Source organism: Etheostoma spectabile, chromosome 9, assembly GCF_008692095.1.
Source record: "Etheostoma spectabile isolate EspeVRDwgs_2016 chromosome 9, UIUC_Espe_1.0, whole genome shotgun sequence".
Lineage (NCBI taxonomy): Eukaryota > Metazoa > Chordata > Actinopteri > Perciformes > Percidae > Etheostoma > Etheostoma spectabile.
The window spans coordinates 35120129-35140488 of record NC_045741.1 but is presented as its reverse complement, the minus strand read 5'-3'; the positions used below and the strand labels follow the sequence as shown (position 1 = coordinate 35140488).

General features: G+C 39.6%; 1 protein-coding gene across 2 annotated transcripts; it reads right to left on the bottom strand.

Moving 5' to 3' along the window:
• Nucleotides 1-432: 432 nt before the first annotated feature.
• Nucleotides 433-16834, bottom strand: fyco1a (FYVE and coiled-coil domain autophagy adaptor 1a). Of its 2 annotated transcripts, none has more exons than XM_032525601.1 (18): nt 16753-16834; nt 15414-15525; nt 14521-14627; nt 14234-14359; nt 13120-13226; nt 12473-12616; nt 12239-12332; nt 9659-12124; nt 8960-9052; nt 8189-8307; nt 7935-8102; nt 6959-7111; nt 6588-6817; nt 4872-5025; nt 3172-3264; nt 2872-3082; nt 2219-2328; nt 433-1987 (listed from the first exon to the last, which is right to left on the bottom strand). In XM_032525601.1, the coding sequence occupies exons 2-18, from the start codon at nt 15472-15474 to the stop codon at nt 1912-1914; spliced, it is 4512 nt and encodes a 1503-aa protein (XP_032381492.1). In that variant the 5' UTR covers nt 15475-15525; nt 16753-16834; the 3' UTR covers nt 433-1911. The 2 variants fall into 2 exon arrangements, with proteins under 2 accessions (XP_032381492.1, XP_032381490.1); XM_032525599.1 differs by having other exon boundaries at nt 15414-15528; nt 16753-16833.
• Between the last annotated feature and the right edge of the window lie 3526 nt (nt 16835-20360).

Below are 20360 nucleotides of genomic sequence, written 5' to 3'. Positions count from 1 at the left end.
AAAACTTTAGGGTTTATGGCAGAAAAACGAACTTCCATAGCTTTATGGCGAAGTGTTGTCTTCTGTATTTAGGTTTTTATTTCCTCTGATGTAAACTGAGATAGGAAATATTGTTAAGACAGTAAACAGTTGTGTGTGTGTTCAAGTCAAAGTTCCGAATGAGTGATGTGTTGATCTTACTGTTCTGTCGTTCCAAGCTGTTAACGATAAACCAGACAGAGATTAGTGGACGTCGGAGGCATTCTTACTCTCATGTTTTATTCATGTGTACTGGGGGTTTGACAGGTCCATTACTAGTTAAACTGAGTGCTTGCAGAGATGATACATGCGCATTCTACTCCTCCAAGAGTATCCTTTAAAAACAGCAAGTAGATAAATCTGTCCCTGCCGGAACACTTTGACAAAGATAATGTAAACTAAACAGATTTAATATTGCTTATAACAATTTATTAAACAATTATCACAAAGTGCAGCTCTGTAGAGAAAATATGAGCCTTTGCATAGAAATTGCACCAATTTACACCCATCAAAAATATAAGAGATCTGACTGTGAAGTGCAAACAGATCTTTATAAAAGCAGCATAGAGATATGCCCTTGCTTTGTTAAGTAGTGTATGGTTGTGTCCAAAAGTGAGCAAGCCCGTTTTTCCTTATTGCTTTGCTATAATAGTAAAAAACAACAATAAACAACACACAATGCTGAAACCCATTTGATTACTGAGAGCACAGTGCAGATGGTTTTCTAAACATATTACAAAAAGAGTCCAGAGATTCAAATTAAATCCAAACTGAAAAATCTTTTCAACTAAAAAAACTGTGTGATTGTGATTTGGAATTAAGTGTTTACAGAATAGTATCAAATGTCATGTTCTGTTCAGAAAACAAAGGGTAAAATATACAGACACAAAATCAAACTAATCACTGGCAATCAGAGTTAATAGGCACTTTGAAAGAACAGTCATTAATATACTTTAAGTGACTGTCATTGTAATGACACCAGTCAGCCTGTGTATGGTGCAGGCACTCTGCTTCATTAGGTCCTGTAAACTGGATGGAGAAAGATGGTTTGTAGTCTCCTTGCACAGAAAGTAAGATGGCAGATGGTTTTCAAAAAACATAAAATTAGGACATGCTACCACTGGAGGACAATTTTATGTCCCACGCCTGAGATTTGCACAAAGTTTACATGCTTTGTTATCAACGCAAACTGTATGTTTACAGGCCATTTACTAGTTGTCGCTTTTGTCGTCCCTCCGCTGACAAAGTGCAAACATAGTGTTCAGACAATTGATGAACAAGCCAAACAAACAACCTGTCTGCACTTCTCTGGTACGGAAGCTTTCAACTGACCACCATTCAGTACAATTTCAAAATCTTTTTGGGTCTTCAAATAAATACAGTCTTTTATCATATTTCATACGGCTAGTGTTACTTGCATTGATTTCAATTCCCTAAAGTAACAGCATATTTGAGAAGAGAGAGGTCAAAGCAAAACTAAGACTGAAAAAAATTAAAAGAAATAACAAAATGCCACAAACTGAATAACTTACTTATTTAAACCTAGCTGAATTAAGTACGTATATTACTTGGTGTATATATTTAAAAACAAATAAAACCTATTTTCCTTCTAAAAACCGTTTTCATCTAGTTGACAACACTTTACAGGCCACAGTTAAAACATAAGCACGCCTCAAAACAGTAACACCAAAGACTTAAATAATAAAGAAACGTTTTTAAAAACATAAAATACTTGGGTAAAAACAGGTTTTGGGAACAAAAGAGCAAAAAATACTTCTCAATTTAATCAATCATTGAATTTGCCATCTCTTCCGCTTCCCCTTCGGCTGCCACAGTGACATCATGATGAGGTCTTTGTGACATCATGCTGATACCTCTCTGGGTTATGCAGCTTCAGGGAAAGTCACTTCCATCATAGATTATGGGCCTCTCCATGGTCAGATGGTAGAAGACTTTCTTGGAGATAAACCTGTTGGAAAAGGGTTTCTGATCAAAGGACTGCAATCCGATTAACTGAAAGGAGATGCTGAGGCACAATAGAAAACCGGCTTGAAGTCTAAATGCACACACACACAAACACGAGAACGACAGCAGGAAATGATTGCAAAAGACAATAGGCGTTAAACCACTTCTATAATTCACAAGCTTCTCTCACAGAGAAGAACCAGGACAAAGACGCTGGATGTCAGGAGTGCCATACCGTGAGAAAGAGTTGTCAAAGATGAGTGTATAGAAGCCGGGGTTTCGGACTTTCAGCTGTCCCTGAATTGTCTCTTTATGGGAATTGCAGCGAGTCAGAGAAATCAGGACCTGAGAGAAGAACAGAAACCTTGGTCGGAAGTGAAACTCAATGTAGAGGTGAAAGATACTGCCAGAGGTTGTCTCAACAAATCTCTCCTTTGGCCATCCTATCTATCTGTTGGTTTTAGGACATTGATGTTACCTTACATATGGTTTATGTTGGAAAGCGGGAATACAATTATCATCTGTATCATAATAACTGTAATATATTGTAAATTCCCAAACAAACTTTGAATTAAGAGCACATTTCAAAGAAAAAAATATTCTCACATTAGGAAATATTGACAGGAGAGGAAATGGATGGTATATGCCACAAAAGGTCATAACCTATTTATAAACCCTGACATTTGACTTGCAGGATGTTTACCTCACGATGCTCAATAACACTGGCTACCTGCAGAGGTTTCTTTCAGGCAATGATATTTAAAAGATCAAACCCCACCTCGTAGGGGGCGGCCACGAAAGCATGGACAGGGTCAGTCTATTGTGCAATTCAAATCTTATTTATAACAATTAAAAGGCATTGGGTTCAGCTACGACGGGCCCGTCTACCTTTGACTGTTCCACATGAGTGTCAGTGGATTCCCTGTAAACCACACTGAAGGAGATGCTCTTAGGCTCTGACGAAAACACCCAGCTGATGGTTGGCCCACAGTCACGCACGGCAACGGTTATCACACTGTAACAGCTGGACTTGACGAAGAGTTCCCTGGAACTGTCACCAAACTGAGAGATGTCGTCAATGCTGAGAGGGACAGCCATCCTGCAATGAGAACATATGCATGTTTAAAGTGTTAGAACAAGGCGACTCATCAGTTACAATCTTGACGTAAACCGAAGGTTGAGACTCACGTGACTTCTCCTGATTTGAGGAGGTTGATTTCTGAATCCTGAACAGTGGGAACATGCTCTTCAGGGTCATCGGGGGTTAAATCTCCTATGCCGCTGCAAAACACAAGAGACAGACACACACGGAGAGTTCAATTTTGTTTTGAATGTACATAACTCTTTCATGGCATAATGATTCATTCAGAACAAAAATATGCTCTTTACTGTGATCATTTAACAACAAGCTTACAATGTATCGTAGCCGGCATACGGTAGGTCTAGCTGTCTTTCAAAATGTTTTGGTGATACACTCTAGACTCATCATTATGTATTAAAATTGCAATATGGATTTTACCCATGCATCATGGCTTATGCATATTTAAAGATCATAGCAGTGCTTCTGCAGGTTGTATCCCATTTTGTTCATTTCAAATACAGTATGTTTAACATTAATCATGACATTGAGTTGAATCTAAGCAAATTAAATAAGTTATCTTAACTATATTATTTTATCTCTCATTGCAGTTATTTACATATATTTTTGATATGTCAAATAAAAAAATCTAATCAATTGTAATTAAATACTCAAAATACTCAGTACTTTTGCACATAAACATGTTGTAAACATTTTCATATAATTTACACCATAATGGCAACAAATGAATGCTTCAGCCTTTCTCCACCAACCTGTCGCCTTTAATAGCCTACCATGAGACTGTGGGACTTCTCAATTCTTGCAGTTTAGTTATATCGCAATGAATATATTTTATATCAATAAAAACGTAATAAAGTACTTCACTAATCTGTGAAATCTGTGTGTGAAACAATATTGGAGATCCTGTGACCGGAAAATATCAGAAGGCGTTGATAGAGGAAGAAAAAACAACCCAAGTTGCAACTACTCCAAAGTGCCCTACAGTCAAGCAGTAAGGGTCTGTATTAACTGTACTTTTTAAGAGCAGCAGTGGGACATTCACAGCAAGTATGTGCTAACTTGAGCCATGATGAGTGTCTGCAATGAACTCTTTTCATTTACACTGCTGAATGATGTAAGCCTGGAAATCCAGACCCAAATCCGAATGATTAAAGGTCTGGCACTAAGTAATAATAATGGCCCAACTCGAGGGGCGTCACCAAGCATGCATTTGAAAATCTCACTGCCCGCAATTGGATAACACTACGACCAATCACAACAATACACGGGGTGACGTATACAGAGCCCCATACACTTCGCTTCCAGCAGAGCTAACTGGTAGATTATACTCTTGCCTTATCTGGTCGGCAAAACTCAAATTGTGCTCTTGCCAATGGAATGATATAGGTCAGAATGGACAATTGTCCATTTTTAATTTCCTCTGACCTATCAATGGTGCATTGTTAATAATCGGGAACTACTTCCCTTCCTAATTTCCAACTTCCCACATTTGAAAGTTTAACGGCTGTTTGGCTGCTTTAAGAACAAAATAAGATATATAGAGATCTATATAGAGAGATCTAAATATATATATATATATATATATATATATATATATATATATATATATATATATATATATATATATATGCCAGCGGTATGCAGGATTTAACTTTTGACTTGTGACATAAAGGCCCAATTGGCCATAAAGCCTGGATGTTAATGTGCTGAAGAATCTAACCACAGACTGACTCTGGCTGAACCAGGTCTCAATCACTCTGCTCAGTCCCCAGATAAATATTACACTCACATATCCAGGGATCCTGGAGGCCGTCGGTCCTGTTCTCCCTCCAGGGAGCCTCCAGTGGTCTGGGAGATGGTGTCACTGTCGTAGACGCCGTTCACTTCCTCTTCTGTGATTATGTCAAAAACTCCATCGTCAGATCTGTTGCTGGGGTCGGAAACTGGGAGGAAAAAGAATATTTGAATGAAGCCATTGTCCTATTGGACCACTACTTATTCTCATGTTATAGTCTTCGGATTAAACAGTATACAAAAACTTAACGCCTCTAACAGTAGGGCTGCACGATTATGGCCAAAATTATAATCACGATTATTTTGATCAATATTGTGATTACGATTAATTATCACGATTATTTGTTGATTTTAACCAAAACAAATTTTATTGTCACATAGGCTATTTATAACTGCTTTCACATCCATATTATGCTACATTCTTCTTATGTTGAAGTTGTATGTTGTATAGACATACAGTTGCAACAAATCTAAATGAAAATTAGCTATCTGAAATAAATAGCATAGGATATATATATTTTTTTAAATGTATCTCTGAGAAAGCTATGCTTCACTTGTTTTCAACAATAACTGATTAAAAGAGCTAGGGAGAGAGAGGGAGTGCGATCACGCTGACTCATGAATGGGTCCAGCACGGGTCAAATGGCGGGTCAGCAGAGTTACACACGTTGTGTGTATGAAATGTCTGTATCGTCACTGCGCTGCAGTTTTATGAACTATGATATTCTGGCCATGGGTCACATCTCTCGCCCAGGTCCAGCAGGCTCCGTTTCACACGCTATTACTCTACAAACTGAAGTTAGTTGCATTCAATGACTTTTTTTTCAATAAAGTTTTTTGCCGTGGCAGCCGCAATAGCAGTTAGCAATAGAGTTACCAGCGGAAACACTGGTACAAATACAAGTTTGCCCCTTATACTTAACAATATCCAGCTGTGTTAATAATTAAAACTGTAGACAAATGTCAGAAGTGTGGACCGGCACCACTGTGTGGCGGGGCAGCGCGGAGAGTAAGAGGAAAGATCCAAACAGAGGCATGGCTTTACAGAAGAAATGGGTCATGTCATGGTGCGTCCTAGTGGAAAAATATTACTCGTGCCCTAGTAAACTGGCCAACTTTGAGACCGACGTATAACCGACTGCTATCTCTTTTCCTATTTTCCTCGTTACTCTGTCCTCTGTGACTGTCTACATCTAGAAATTAAGCTGCGCGGTGCAGGTAACAACTCTGACTAGCACATGTTCAGACAGTGGTTTACGGAACGGTAGAATGGCTTTGCAAAAAACAAAAAACGGAGCGTTCTATGAAATGACGCATTTAAAATAATCGCTCGGTCACGCAAATTTGATCGTGGGAAGTCGAAATCGTGATTAAAATTTGATTAATTGTGCAGCCCTATGTAACAGTATATAGACTAAGCTACTACAAAAATAGATATGCTGTAACATGATGCAGCTTTCCTTTCTTTACAATAAAAGTCAAACAGCTTCTGAATGGAAATGCCTCTTCCTCTTTTTGTCTATTGAACAATAATTTTACTGCAAAGGTTTCTGTCCTTGTTCCTTAATGGGACAAAGTCAATCTTTTCACTTCTGCTTCAAAGTTCCCAGTTAGCTTACAGTACAGGACCAGAGAACTACAGCAATCAACGTCTGGTCAACTGTGCAGTTGTCAAGTTACCATGTGTTTATCTGCCCAGCTTGCCTCTCACCTGTTACCCTGGGAGTGGGTATATACGGGGCTGGCTCAGGAGGTGGCTGAGGTTCAGCTCCCGGTGGAAGAGGCAGAGTATCTGAAGGACTCAGCTCTGCCTCTGTGAACCTCTCCACCACCGCGCTGTGTTGGGTGTAACAGTCCCTGCAGCAGCGCTCTTTCTTCCCACTGTGTTTGGTCATCACAAAGTTGTTGCTGCAGTAGTAGCAGAAGATGCGACCACAAAGCCTAAAAACGATTAATGTATGAAAAACAACAATATTAGACCTATGTTTTGTTTCTTACAATTGTTGATTTTTTGCATGAGAAGTGATACTATATGTAGTCTGAAAATCAAACAGGGTAGGTACAGACACACTAAAAGCCCACCTGCAGTGATGTCTGCGCAGCCACCAGCTGAACTGGCCCTGGCACCCGAGGCAGTTTGTGGCCTCCTTATCCACTAACCACCAGCGTTCCTCTGCTCGCAGTTTCTGCTCAAACTCCAGAGCGTCTGACTTCTGCCACAGAGCATCTTTGTCCCTGATAAAAACAGACAAATGCATTTACGTTTAGTGCTGTCCTGGAGTTGACTGAAACATTGTATTTGTGTCTCATCCCTTACAGTCTGCAACCTTTTGATGCAACAGTGGTTCCTAAATGAAGCATAAAAAGCTGCGTTCTATTCAGTAGCATCTCTCTACCACTCTTCACCGCTCATGCTGGCCTCAGCATTACATACTCTCTATTCTGTCAACATCTCTCTGTCAGAACAGTTCTCGTGGGGCTGCACGATTATGGCCAAAATGATGATCACAATTATTTTGATCAATATTGAGATCATGATTAATTATCACGATTATTTGTTGATTTTTAACCAAAACCAATTTTATTGTCACATAGGCTATTTATAACTGCTTTCACATCCATATTGTGCTACATTTCTCTTAGGTTGAAGTTTTGAAGTTGTATGTTTTATGCCCGTTATCTACCGGACGAAATACCAACAGGGATTTCAGTACCCCGTTACAATGCCACTTAAATGTCTGCATTTCTCTCTGATGCTCCAAAACAGACATTAGAGGCAACAGAAACATCGCTGCATGTCACGCTAGTAAACACTAATGATACGTTACTAAATCGTTATCATTCAATGAAGCCTTTTTTCCCTGATCCTGCTCCAAAGACCTGATTTTCTCTTATTAACGTCTAATATAACATCAGAGAACAGCTCTTATCGGAAAAATCAATTCAAAACACACACTCCCAAGTGAACTTTAACACCCATTCTTCATTAAAAAACTCTACGCTTGTGGCAACCTACAGCCATGACGCCGCTGACCGCTGTAATAGAGACAGATCATACCTTAAAAGCTCGATGAGCCGTTCTTCAAGGATGGTCTTGGTTCTGTTGAGGTCATCAATCTCTGCGGTCATCCTCAGAAACTGGCTTTGACTGGCAGCTTCTGTTGTGTTGAGTTTCTGCTTCAATTCCTCGCTGACCTTTTGCATAGCCGAGTGTGCTTCTTCAGCACTAAAGAACAGTAAGCGCAAGGATAATGAGTCTGTGGCTCTTTTTAAAAAAATTAAACTCACATGTATCATCGGTCACAAACGCACCTGGTTAATGCAGCTCTCAGTTGCTGAATCTCGCTCTCACTCTCACGAATGGTTGTTTCTGTCTTTGTGATGTGAGAATCTTTCTCGCCAGTTAGCTGCAAGTACTGCTCATTTACAGCCTATATTAAACATTATAAGAACATGCGTAGAAATACACATTAGAAAAAAAAAAAGTGTTTTTAACATCTTTTCAATTATTGTTCCAATTTTGTTCTTAAATTTGTCTAAGTTCTGTTGCAAAATGCAGGATGAATTCAATGCATTTCAAGTACTGTACTATAACACAAATACTGTTGCTGGTGCACAAGTGGACATCCAATAACATTTGGAGTGACCCAGCCTCAATTAAATCTTAAACACATCCCTCAAATTTCATTGAGCTAACAACTGGATTAGGATCATTATACTGCAATTATTTTCATATATCTATTCTAACTTCTGTATTCAAGGAAAACTGCTCAAGCAATCATTGTGTCTCATTATAAAAAACAGAGACCTGAATATAATTATCTACTGTTAATGAGCACTAAACAAACAATCTTCCGGTTATTATGTCCCATGCGGTGTGTAGCTTCCTGTTAATGATGAAGGTGCTGATGATAATAGGATGTTGCACTTTTGAATGCAATCTAACTACAGGCTTCTCTTGATTATATTTTTGTTTGCTTTTTTAAACTTGAAAGTGAGTACATCACACATTTCGTTGATGATGGTCTATTTTTATATCTTCCACCACCATGTATCTACTTATTGTGTAACCAGGACACAGACCTCAAGTTCAGACACTTTGGCCTGCAAGCTGGACACATTCTTCAGCTCCTCTTGCAGCTGGGCTTTCATATTGTCAAGCTGCTCATTCACACTCTGAAATGTGACAGAAACAGAAAAGGATAGGAATACATTATATGCATACACTAACATAAGCTAATTACCTCTAAACACAACATAACGCTAAAACGGATGGGATGATAGTTTCACAAGTCATAAACCAAAGTAATAGTAAACTATTATACCAATTGAAATTTTGACCTGATGATGGCACTAGATGAAAAGTTAGGGAATCACCGAAGTTATTATAACTCCTCCTGAGAGAGATATCAATGGGTTTTTTACCAAATTGTATTCCAGTAGTAGTCGTCTCTTCCAGTAGAGACATTTCACTCCGAACCAACAACGTCAATCTTATAGTGGTGCTAAAGGAAAAGTCAGGGCATCACCAAAGTCATTAGGTTTAACCTTCTGGAGACCATGAATGTCTGTACAAAATGGCATCCCAATCTACATCAAGGATAAATGCAAAGACCCATGGATTGGATGTCATTATCGAAATAACACATTCAGATACAGATCATGTGTTAATGCCAGGTGTAAACTGGGCCAAAAACTAAAAACTATGGTGCAAAGAATCAGTACAGCAAAATAACTTGCATATCTTGAGTGTAATACAAGTCATTAATAACATATTCTGACCTTCATCTGGATTTGATGATTCATGTTCTCCGAGCTCATTTGGAACTTGGCGGCGTCCGCCTCCTCTCGTCTTGAGTCAATGACGCTCTGCATTTGGTTCAGCTGCTCCTGTAGCTCCATGACAGTTTCTGGAAGTTTCTCCTTCTGTGTCAGCTCCTCTCTTAGTCTGTTATTTTCCAGCTGTAGTTCGTCCATGCTCTCTTCCAGTCGCTCTAACTCTTTCTCCATTTCTTTGATTCTGGCAGCGTCCTCTGCCCAATGTTCTCTAGCCTTCTCCTTTTCTGCACCTAGCTTACAAATGGTCATCCCAAGCTCTGCCATCTCTGTGTTTGCCCTATGTAGACCATCACGTATCTCGCTGTTTTCTAAGGCTAGCCTGCCATTTTCTGCCTTGAGGGTGGAAAGCTCTTCTCGGACAGCCGCCGCAGAGATAGACACCTCGGCATGGGCGGATACTTCTCTATCACACTGTTCAACCAAAGCCTCTTCTTTCTTTTTGCTCTCCATAAGCTCTGTTACATGCCTTTGATTCAGTGCCTCTGTCTGGGCTTTCAGATGCTCAGTCAGAGTCCTAAGCTCATCTCTTTGGGCCTCTGTCACCTCCAGCTGTGCTTGTGATTTTAGCATCTGCTCCTCAGACCTCTGTAGCCGCACCCTGAGGTCCAAGGTCTCTGCCTGGAGCCTGGACACTTCTTTCATGCACACCTCCAGCTGGCCTTCAAGTTTGCCTGTCACCTCCTGGTTCTCCTTTGCTTGGACCATGCTCCTCTCCAGCTGAGATTTCTCCATCGCCTGCTTCTCAGAGAGAACCCTTTCAATCATTTCTGTCTGTTTAGCACAAGTTGCTTCTGCATCAGATTTGGCAATCTCAAGCTCTTTCTCCCTGGCCTCAAGAGATTTTAGCCTAGATTGGAGCTCAACAAAGTTCTTCTCTTTATCTTTCAGCTGGGCCTCTTTGGCTTGGAGTTGTTCTTGAAGGCTTGCTTCATTCTTGCGTGAGGCTCCCAAGTTCTTCTCCAACTCTCCAATCTGCCCATGAACACTCTTCAGGTCAGCTTGCATGCGGCTAAGAGCTACTTTCACAGTGTCCTGCTCCTCTCTCAGACTCTGGTTCTCCTGCTCTAGCCGCTTTGATGTGGCCTCTGAGAGCTTTGCGGCCATGGTGGCTTGCTGCAGACTCTCATCCAACTTGTGGTTGTCCTCACGCAACCGCTTCTCTTTTTCATCCACTGTCATCTTGGTATCATCCAGCTGGCCGCGAAGCTGTTTCTCAGAAGCTCTTAGAGCTGCTAGCTCAGCTTCAAGCCCTGTTCTGTGTTCTGCCATCTCCTTCTTTAACTCCTCGTTTCTCTTCTCTGTGGTCAGCAGTTTCTTATTTAGTTCCATTAGATTGCTGCATTGCGTCTTGTAGTCTTCTATCTTATTGACTTGTTCTTTGACGTTACCCTCCAGCTCAACAAGGTTAGTGGTCAGTTTGTCCCGCTCTGTGGTCAGGCTTTGGTTCTTGGCTTCTAGCTGTTGTAGTGTCTTGCAGCTGGAGGTAAACTCTGCCTCTTTCCTCTTTAGCTGCTCCTTAAGGGCAGTGACTTCTGCTTCTAAAGACTCTTTTAAACCACCGGCATTCTTCTGCATTTCATCTTTATCTAGGTGTGCCCTCCTCTTCACCTCCTCCACCTCTTTTTCCTTCTCTTCTAGAGATCTTTGGAGGTCCTGCAGTTGCCTTTGTAGGTTGTTTGCCTCCTTTTCTCTCACTGTCAAGGCCCCCTGCAGCTCATTAAGAGCACTGCATTGTTCCTCCACTTTAGCCTCCAACTTGGCCTTTTCATTAGATGCAGATTTAACGAATGCTTCAAGTTTTGTTTCGCCATGCTTTACAGCTGCCTCCTTGACTCTCAGTTCATCCTCTAGCCTCTCTGCCTGTCTCTTCTTCTTCTCTGCCTCAGCTACAGCTTCCATCTTCCCACTCTCTGCCTCTTTTAACTTGTCCAGCAAGTCGTGTATCTTTTGAGCTGAATCAAAGTAATTGGTAGCCTGCTGGCCCTTCTCATTCAGAACCCCATCCAACTTGGCCAGGAGCTCTACGTTCTTCCCCTCAGCAGCTGCCAACTTTTCCTGAAACAGTTGTATTTCAGCCTCCCTGGCTATTTCCCCAGTCCTAAGAGCTTCCACCTCTCTGGACAGGGTATCTTCTCTTCCCTGCAGAGCTTTAATATCTCCCTGCAAGCCTTGTTGCTCCTCTTGGGCAGCAAGGGAGGCATCCAGCTGCCTCTGGAGTTGCACAACTACGCTCCTGAGCTCAGCAGCCTCCTCGGCTAGCTGCTGCACCTGATCTAGGAGCTCTCGCTGTTTTAGCTCTGACTGGTCCAGCTCCAGACGAAGGTCTTCGGTGCAGGCAGGCAGAGACTCATTCAGGTCATTCAGCAGACCCTGACCATAGTCGGGGCTCGAGGGGAACTCGTGTGCTTGCTAGGTGGTGGCAAGTAACCAGAAGAAAAGGGAAGAAAGAGAGGAATAGGGATGAACATCATGCAATCCTTTTGAAAATGGTGATAAAATGACCGGATTGTATTAGTGTGTTACCTGGGAGTAGGTACTGGCCAGACTGTTAATACTGGAACTGCGACTGGGTGGTTTCCACATGTGCCCGGGTGAGTTTGCACTTCCCAGTGTCCTCCTGTTGATCAGAAAATACACCTGATACCGTACTTAAAGCAGGTGCAAAGGAATGGCTGTATTTAGACATTTGTTTCTCTAATAACTTGTAGATATTTTTATATGCGCTACATTTTCATTTTCAATTTCACGGTTTGTTACCTTGCGAAAGTGGGCCAGGAGGCATCAAGATCGTGTCCTCTGGAAGCCACATCAAACTTGACCTCATTGAGTTCGTACAGGTGATTGATTATGTCAACACTAAGGTGGGGCTTCAAGAAGGGGCTTCTTGCGTAGTACCAGTCACTGTGGAAAGAGAAATGAGGGAGAGGACATAACAGGACATAGTGGGACAATGAGAAGCAATAATAGTGTCTTAAGTAAGTTTTGTCCCACATTTTGACACTTATAAGACGAAAGTGGCATCTAAACCAGAAAAGGGTTAATGGCACCAAATGACAGCTGTATTCCTCTTTACGGTTACGATTTTCCCTTGTAGTTATGTATTTGGTACAATACTACAGCAGGGCTCTACACATACACCCATTTTGATATCTGGTAAATCATTGAAAACAGTAACTTCATTCTTCTCAGTTATTGTTCTTTAACTACTACTTTAACAGAAAGGGAAAATGAAGTAAAAATAGTACAACAGCACATCAGCTTTGTTTTAGTGCAAATAAGGAAATGAAAAGCTTGTTTTTGGTCACAGTGTTTTCTTGTAAACCCAAAAACAAATACTGTTTCTAAATTTTCTTACCAGTTTGCATGCACTTCAACAAAAGCCGATCATAATCTGACAGTTTTACCTGGTGACCCTCTGGTTCATCAGGCACTGCTGCAGGGTGTCAGCCAGTCGTTGATGTACAAGGGAGTAGCGAATAAACCCTCGTCCTTTCCCAAGGGATGTCTTCAGCTATCAAAGCAAAAGAAGACAATGTTTTACACAGAGCCTTTAGTCAGAGTTAACTTCACACTCAAACTGCAGGGATGTCCCACATGTCAAAAACTACAAAGTCAATGAGAATTCATCATTTTATCTAAAATATTGTTTTCATCTCAATTGTTCTAGAAGTAATGCAGTAGAGGGTTATACATAAAATGCAACAAGCCCTATTTTGTCATTATTCCTACCACTGATGTAAAATTAGAAAGATGAACAATGATGAAGGCGCTTAAGACTCTGGATAAAAAAACTCTCTCTTATCATCATTGCAATATCTTAGAGAAATATAACTTATTGAGTTTTGATAATTATTGTAAATTTTCCTCATTGTGTTTGATTTATAAAGTACTACATGGCCTGGCGCCACCTTTACTGGAGTTTATAAATATAGACATACTCAGATCACCAGAGCTGTGGTAAACAGGGGCTGTGAGGTTCCTCTCAGAAAAACCTCCTTCAACCATAATGCACTCTCTATTCAAGGTAGTGCATTATGGAACACCCAACTATAAGGGAGCATCCCACTTTGGCCTTCTTTAAGAGCCAGGTAAAGCTGTGGCTTAGAGCTAACCAAATGTGTAACCACCGCTAACTTGTGTTTCTATTTTAACTTTTACTAATGAATTGTCCTGTTTTTGTTTTGTTTCTTCTTGTCTTTATATACTAAATGTGACTATCCTATGTCTTTTTTTCTGTAACTCCAACCTGCCTTTTGGACTGCAGATGGAAATTAGCTCTTGGGCTACAATCTGGCACATTTACGTGTACTGTTGTGCTTGTTCATCAATGTGCATTGTCCTGAATGAATAAATGAATAAATAAATAAATAAATACGAGATTAGACAGTCAGTGGAGTAAAAACCTGTTTGAGTCACTGTGTGTGGAGGGCAAAAAAGTAGGCCTACTCTCTAATGTTTTAAGGAGTTATCTGATATTATGATCAGTATGTAATCAGTATTCTGTTAGTGGTGTCATACCTCAGTGATAGATTTGACAAAGCGGATCCCATCATTGGCTCCTTTGATTTTAGCCAGACAGTCAGTGAAGTATTCCCAATAATCCTTCTTTGTACCAAGAAATGTAGTCTTCTCTTTTTGGTCAAACTGAACGATAGATACAAACAGTAAATAGATGCAGTTGGAACAAAAAAATGTTGAACATAGATTGTTTTTTGAGGCATGTCATTAATTATACATTTTGTCACATGTTCCTTAAGTAGTTTGGATTTACTGGGTTAGGTGTGGCAAGATAAACTCAATCACACCTGTAGAAGGTACTCCAGTTTGTAGGAGAATTTGTGCAGGTTGGTACTGTCATCAGTGATTGGCTCCCCACTTTCCCTGTACTCCTTTGCAAGCTCTGCAACAGCCTCTGTAATTCACGTTTCAAAAATTAAAAAAAAAAATGTAAAAAAAAAAAAAAATATATATATATATATATATATATATTTAGATTATTGACCAGGGATCAAACAAGCAGGTGGCAAAGACACATGCGCCTCACCGGTACGGGTTTTAGGCTAAAAAGAAAGGAACAGCTAGTCATTAATTACATTAATTTAGAAAATATGTAATATACATGTTTCATCTCCTTAGAAATGACCTTACAATAGGTCACATGGCCTTGAAAGAAATTGGTGCATTTTGGTTACACACTCACTCACAAACAGCTCTGGTGCCTAAATCTCCAATGCTTTTCCATTTTCTTTCCATCCCCTATCCTCTTTAAGCACACCTAGTCTGTAAATCAACCACTTGCCTCGTATCCATCGCAAAAACTGGAAGGACACCCGTGATGGGTGGATCCTCAGTACACACTCTCTGTCTCGCTGCATGCTGACAGAGGCTTCCACCACATGTTTTTTTCAGGGATATCAGGTCAGATGCACGTTTACGCAAATGATTCGATGGTCAGGAAAGGTCAGATAGTTCCAGCCGTGAAAATTGCACTTAGACTTGATGCTGAGACTAATTTCATTACATCATGTTTCTTCTTTCTCCTCTTTTTGGTCACACCATGTCAGCCAACAACTGCCTGCAGCCGTGAATCTATTCACACACATTCAAACGAGCAAGCACAAGTACACACACACACACACACACACACACACACACACACACACACACACACACACACACACACACAAAGCTGGCGTACCATGCAGATCTCGGATAATCCTCTGGAGTTGGCTCTCCCCGACTGTAGCCCCAGCAGCCATGGCCCCACTGCTCTCTCCCTGGCAACCAGGGGTCACAGGGTCACATCCAGTCTGCTGAATCAGAGAATCAGAAGTAATCAGGAACAAAAGATGGACATGAATGCTTTAGCATACTGTACTCTCGTGTGGCTACACACAAGCACAATTGATACACACAAATGTGAGAACTCGTAATAAGAGTTCTCATGATGAGTACATTGTATCTGATATTGATTTACTGAAGAGTATAATATTAAAGGCTTGATCACTATAGAAACAACAAAATAGGCAATTTTCCTGCTTTTTGAATTTCGGGTCAGGACACTGCATCTAGTTGATCCATAAAGTATGTGGGTTGGTCACCTTCCATATTTAACAGCAAACAAGCACAGTGTGCTGGAAAATTGCCTAATGTAAAAGGAATGTGGTTCTTGCTGGATGCTGGTTAAACTAGACTAATTGTAACTAACTTTACTCACAAGATATTGAGACTTATTATTCACTTAAATCTAATTTCATTACCCATGAGAAAAGAGACGTGTAGAACAACATGTAGACCTATGCTTTTCTAAATAAGTTCCAAGTACAACATCTGTTGAAATTGTGGGGAGAGATGCTGTTTCAACCCCAATGCACATAAAACACCAGAACCACGAATTATGGCAGCCATGATTACAATGGAGATGAGTCACCTCTGTGATGAAGTGCCAACTAAACTGAAAACAGAGGAAGTAGGCTATTTATTGCAGCTATTACTGGTAACTGCTAATGTTACTACTGTGTCATCCTCCTGGAATCTCCTGTTAGCTATGAAGTAAACAAAGCATGCGATGAATATTTTGTACGTCATAAAGTTATGAAAGTGGTTATACTTTGGCAATGTAAAGTTACAGGAACAACCTAGCTAGCTAACGTTATATTACTACGTTAGTAGAGTACAAAGAAGTAACGTTAGCTAACGTTAAACCACTTTTTGTTTAACGTTTTGACAGTTTGTTAACAGTTTTATAACACTAACTGCCAGCTCTTACAGTACTAATATTAATTTTCTAACACCGGGAAAAACGACAAAATATAGCATATAGCTGGCAGCTCGAGCTCAAACTGACGAATTTTGTGTTTTTTGTAGCTAATGTTAGCTGTCACAGCGACGTTATATTTAGCTTTGAACAGTGGTTCTTTGAAAGACATTTTTAAATAACCGTGACATCACCGAGAAACGATAAGTTAAGATCATATAAAACGTATGTACATAGTTTCTAGTAAAAGAACAAGAAAATAATAATAATTTTGACATACTTTAACAGATATGACTTAAGTCCATAACAATCCAGGTGTGCATACAAACATGTTGAAAGGGTCGTGATTGATATTGTGCCATCCACTCACAAATCGACATGTAGCCTACCAACCAATAGCGAGAGGTTGGTAGGCGGGAACCTGAAGCTGAATAGTTTGGTTGTCGTAGCAGAGTAAACAGAGGAATCATGTGATTACATTCACGAAGTAAATGTTTGACCCTCGTTCCTGTAGTTCTTTGTTGCTGTCTGTTGCACAACTTTAAAGTATACTGTATGCTTTTTATGATTTGTAAACACTGTGTGCAGCATATACTTAAAAAGGTTTAAAAAAAAAAATAGCCTGACATTTCACATAGATCATTTGTTACATTTTTTCTGAGGTCTCATTTCTGGAAAGGACACTCAACGGATTTCACACTTAAATATGGAGATTGATACTAATAGCCTGTGTATTTTAAAAAGTTAAAAACAATGTTCTGCAAACAATTTATTTCTCTTTTATGTAGGCCTGTATTCTGCGGCCAGATTGATCCAACACTGATAGCCTTAATTAGCATTCCACTACTTAACATAAACCCAATCTTCTCAAAATTGTTGATCAGGTCAAGTCTGGCGTTTAACATATAGAAATAATCCTTTTGCTACACAACAGGAAGTAATCTTCTGTCTCCAACCCCCTGGTGTTTTAGACTAGGCTAAGACAATAACATGTTGATTAACTGTATTTTTGTTAGAATTTCTCATTTACATTATAGCTTTTGATCTGTGTCCGGGAGGAACCCCCAACATGCATGTTGGAGCTGTGACCTATACTTTCTCAGGCAGCAAAGAAGGCCACTGAGATGTGCTCAACGTGTTGCCATGCCAAAGACGGATCAATGACAATGGGTTTAAATACACCTGGTGAAAAGGAACCGCCCCCAGGGGCAGGGAATGTTGTAGTATCTAATGATTTGTAACTTGAATCAGGTTCTGTTCAAATTAAATACTGTTGATGCAAGGGGGGTTACATTGTCTTTTGGTCATGAGTTGGAGTGAACTTTGAAAGGGCTGTTTGGGCTAAAAAGTGATGGTTTGGATGTGATCTTTGGTTTGTCACATAGAAAAAATCCTACATGTTATCTATCATGTGACCTTAACATATCCTATATAAAGTATGTCTAAGGTGTTGAAAGGTAGTGTGTGTTCATTGGGTTAGCACTCTCCAGGCTGCGGCAGAAGCTTGTAAATTGAAGCTGAATCTTTGATACAATAAATGTTATAATCAGGAAACAGTGTTGAGGCGGCTTTCTTTCAACACATCATCCAGCATTGTTGTACAGACACCACAATATAATTCTGAAACTTACAATGTTTTGGGGCTGTTTGATGTGTCTCTGAAGATGGAACATACATACGATACAGTCCGCTGTCAGCTGCAGTGTTACTATGTTTTGTGTCTTATTGTCTTTGTCGTTTCATCTTCATCATGACCTTTTGTTAATTCTCCATTGGAACTCCAGTCTCTCATCGTCCTCGTCAAATCAAAGAACACGTGACAGTTAGTTTTTTACAGAAAGTCTAAGAAAACACACTCTCAGTTTGAGCTTGAAGACTGCAAATTTAAAAAGCCTGTTTCACAAACTTGGAGTTTAAAAGACATTGGCATTTTTTAGGTAGGAAAGGTCTAATGAAAGATGGTGTTGGTTGCAATATGGGAAACGTAGAATCCAATGTTTTTGAAACTTGACCAAATGTAGAGTAATTTTCATAACTAACAAATCGTTTGAGAAAATCTGCTCCATCAGTTGTGACCCTTCTTTTAAAGAAGTGCACAGATATTATAAATGTGTAACACTAAATGGTATCTCTTACATGTCTCATTTCCCTTTTTTAATGTCTATAGATGGCTAAATGAGTAGGCTTCCTCTTCCTTCTGCATGATTATGCAGCTGGCATGTATAGTTTGATAGAAAGAAAGTAATTTTACATAAAAACTGCTCACAACCAGGTCTGTAGATTATCATGAGTAACCGGGTCATGATTTCTGGAAAGAGACATTTGCTGTTGAGCATCACAAGCTGAGTACCATCTAATTTCATTAAATTTGAAAGAATGCAGACATCTTTACAGCCGATATCTCCAACACTGGGCAACTCACACCAAACAATATAGATTAATAAATAGCACTACAGGTAAGAGGAAATTGCCTAGACACTGTCTTCACAGTGTTTGTTTTTTGATGAGAAAGTTGGCAAATTTCCATTCTCAGAGGTGTGGTCCAAATAAACAACCACGGTAAATAATCATCATTAATGGATGATGAATTGATAGTTAATTGTCACTTTACTGTTTGCAAACCGTAATTTTTGTTAACAATCAATTCAATTATAATTAATAAAATATTAGTAGTGCTGTAAATTTACAGTTTATTGTTACACACATTATATCCATCATTTACTATATTAGGTATCGAGTAATAGTTAAAAAACTATTTGTAAACCTTTAAGAAACCATTTTTTAAAGCAATCAATAAACGTTACATAGACAGATGGACCAGATATTCCCAACAATTTGTTAAGGGTTACTAGGATTTGTAAACTGTCTATAAACAGTGTCCAGATGGTTATTGTAAAGTTGCAACAGATGACTATAATACATCGTTAAATAGTTAATAAATACTTTGTAAATCATCTATAAACATTATCTCGATACTGTAGTAAAGTCATGACTGATGTTTTTCATACTAAATGCTTGGTAAAGCAATTATACATTTTTGCCCTTCATTAAATTATATAAAACAATGATCTACATACATATATATGTATATACAGTACTGTGCAAAAGGCAGGTGTAAAAAAAATGCTGTAAACTAAGAATGCTTTCAAAAATATAAATAACGATTGTTTATTTTTATAAATTTACAAAGTGCAAAGTGAGTGAACAAAAGAAAAATCTATATCACATCAATATTTGGTGTTACTACCATTTGCCTTCAAACCAGCATCAATTCTTATAAGTACATTTTCAAAAAGTTGCGCAACACTGAGGATCGCAGACGCAGTGGTCTGACAAGGAAACTTAGTGAGGCAGATGAAAAACACATCAAGCTTGTTTCCCTTCAAAATCGGAAGATGTCCAGCAGTGACATCAGCTCAGAACTGGCAGAAACCTGTGGGACCCAGGTACACCCATCTACTGTCCGGAGAAGTCTGGCCAGAAGTGGTCTTCATGGAAGAGTTTCAGCCAAAAAGCTATACCTCAACAAGGCCAAGGCCAAGGCCAAGCGACTCAACTAGGCACAAAAACATGGGAACTGGGGTGCAGAAAAATGGCAGCAGGTGCTCTGGACTGATGAGTCAAAATTTGAAATATTTAGCGGAAGAAGAAGAAGGCAGTTTGTTGGCCATAGTAATGGAGAGTGGTACACTATTGAGTCTGCAGGCAACAGTGAAGCATGGTGGTGGTTCCTTGCAAGTTTGGGGCTGCCTTTCTGCAAACGGAGTTGGAGATTTGGTCAGGATTAATTATATCCTTAATGCTAAGAAATACATGCAAATACTTATCCATCATGCAATGCCATCAGGGAGGCGTATAATTGGCCCAAAAATTTCTTCTGCCGCAAGA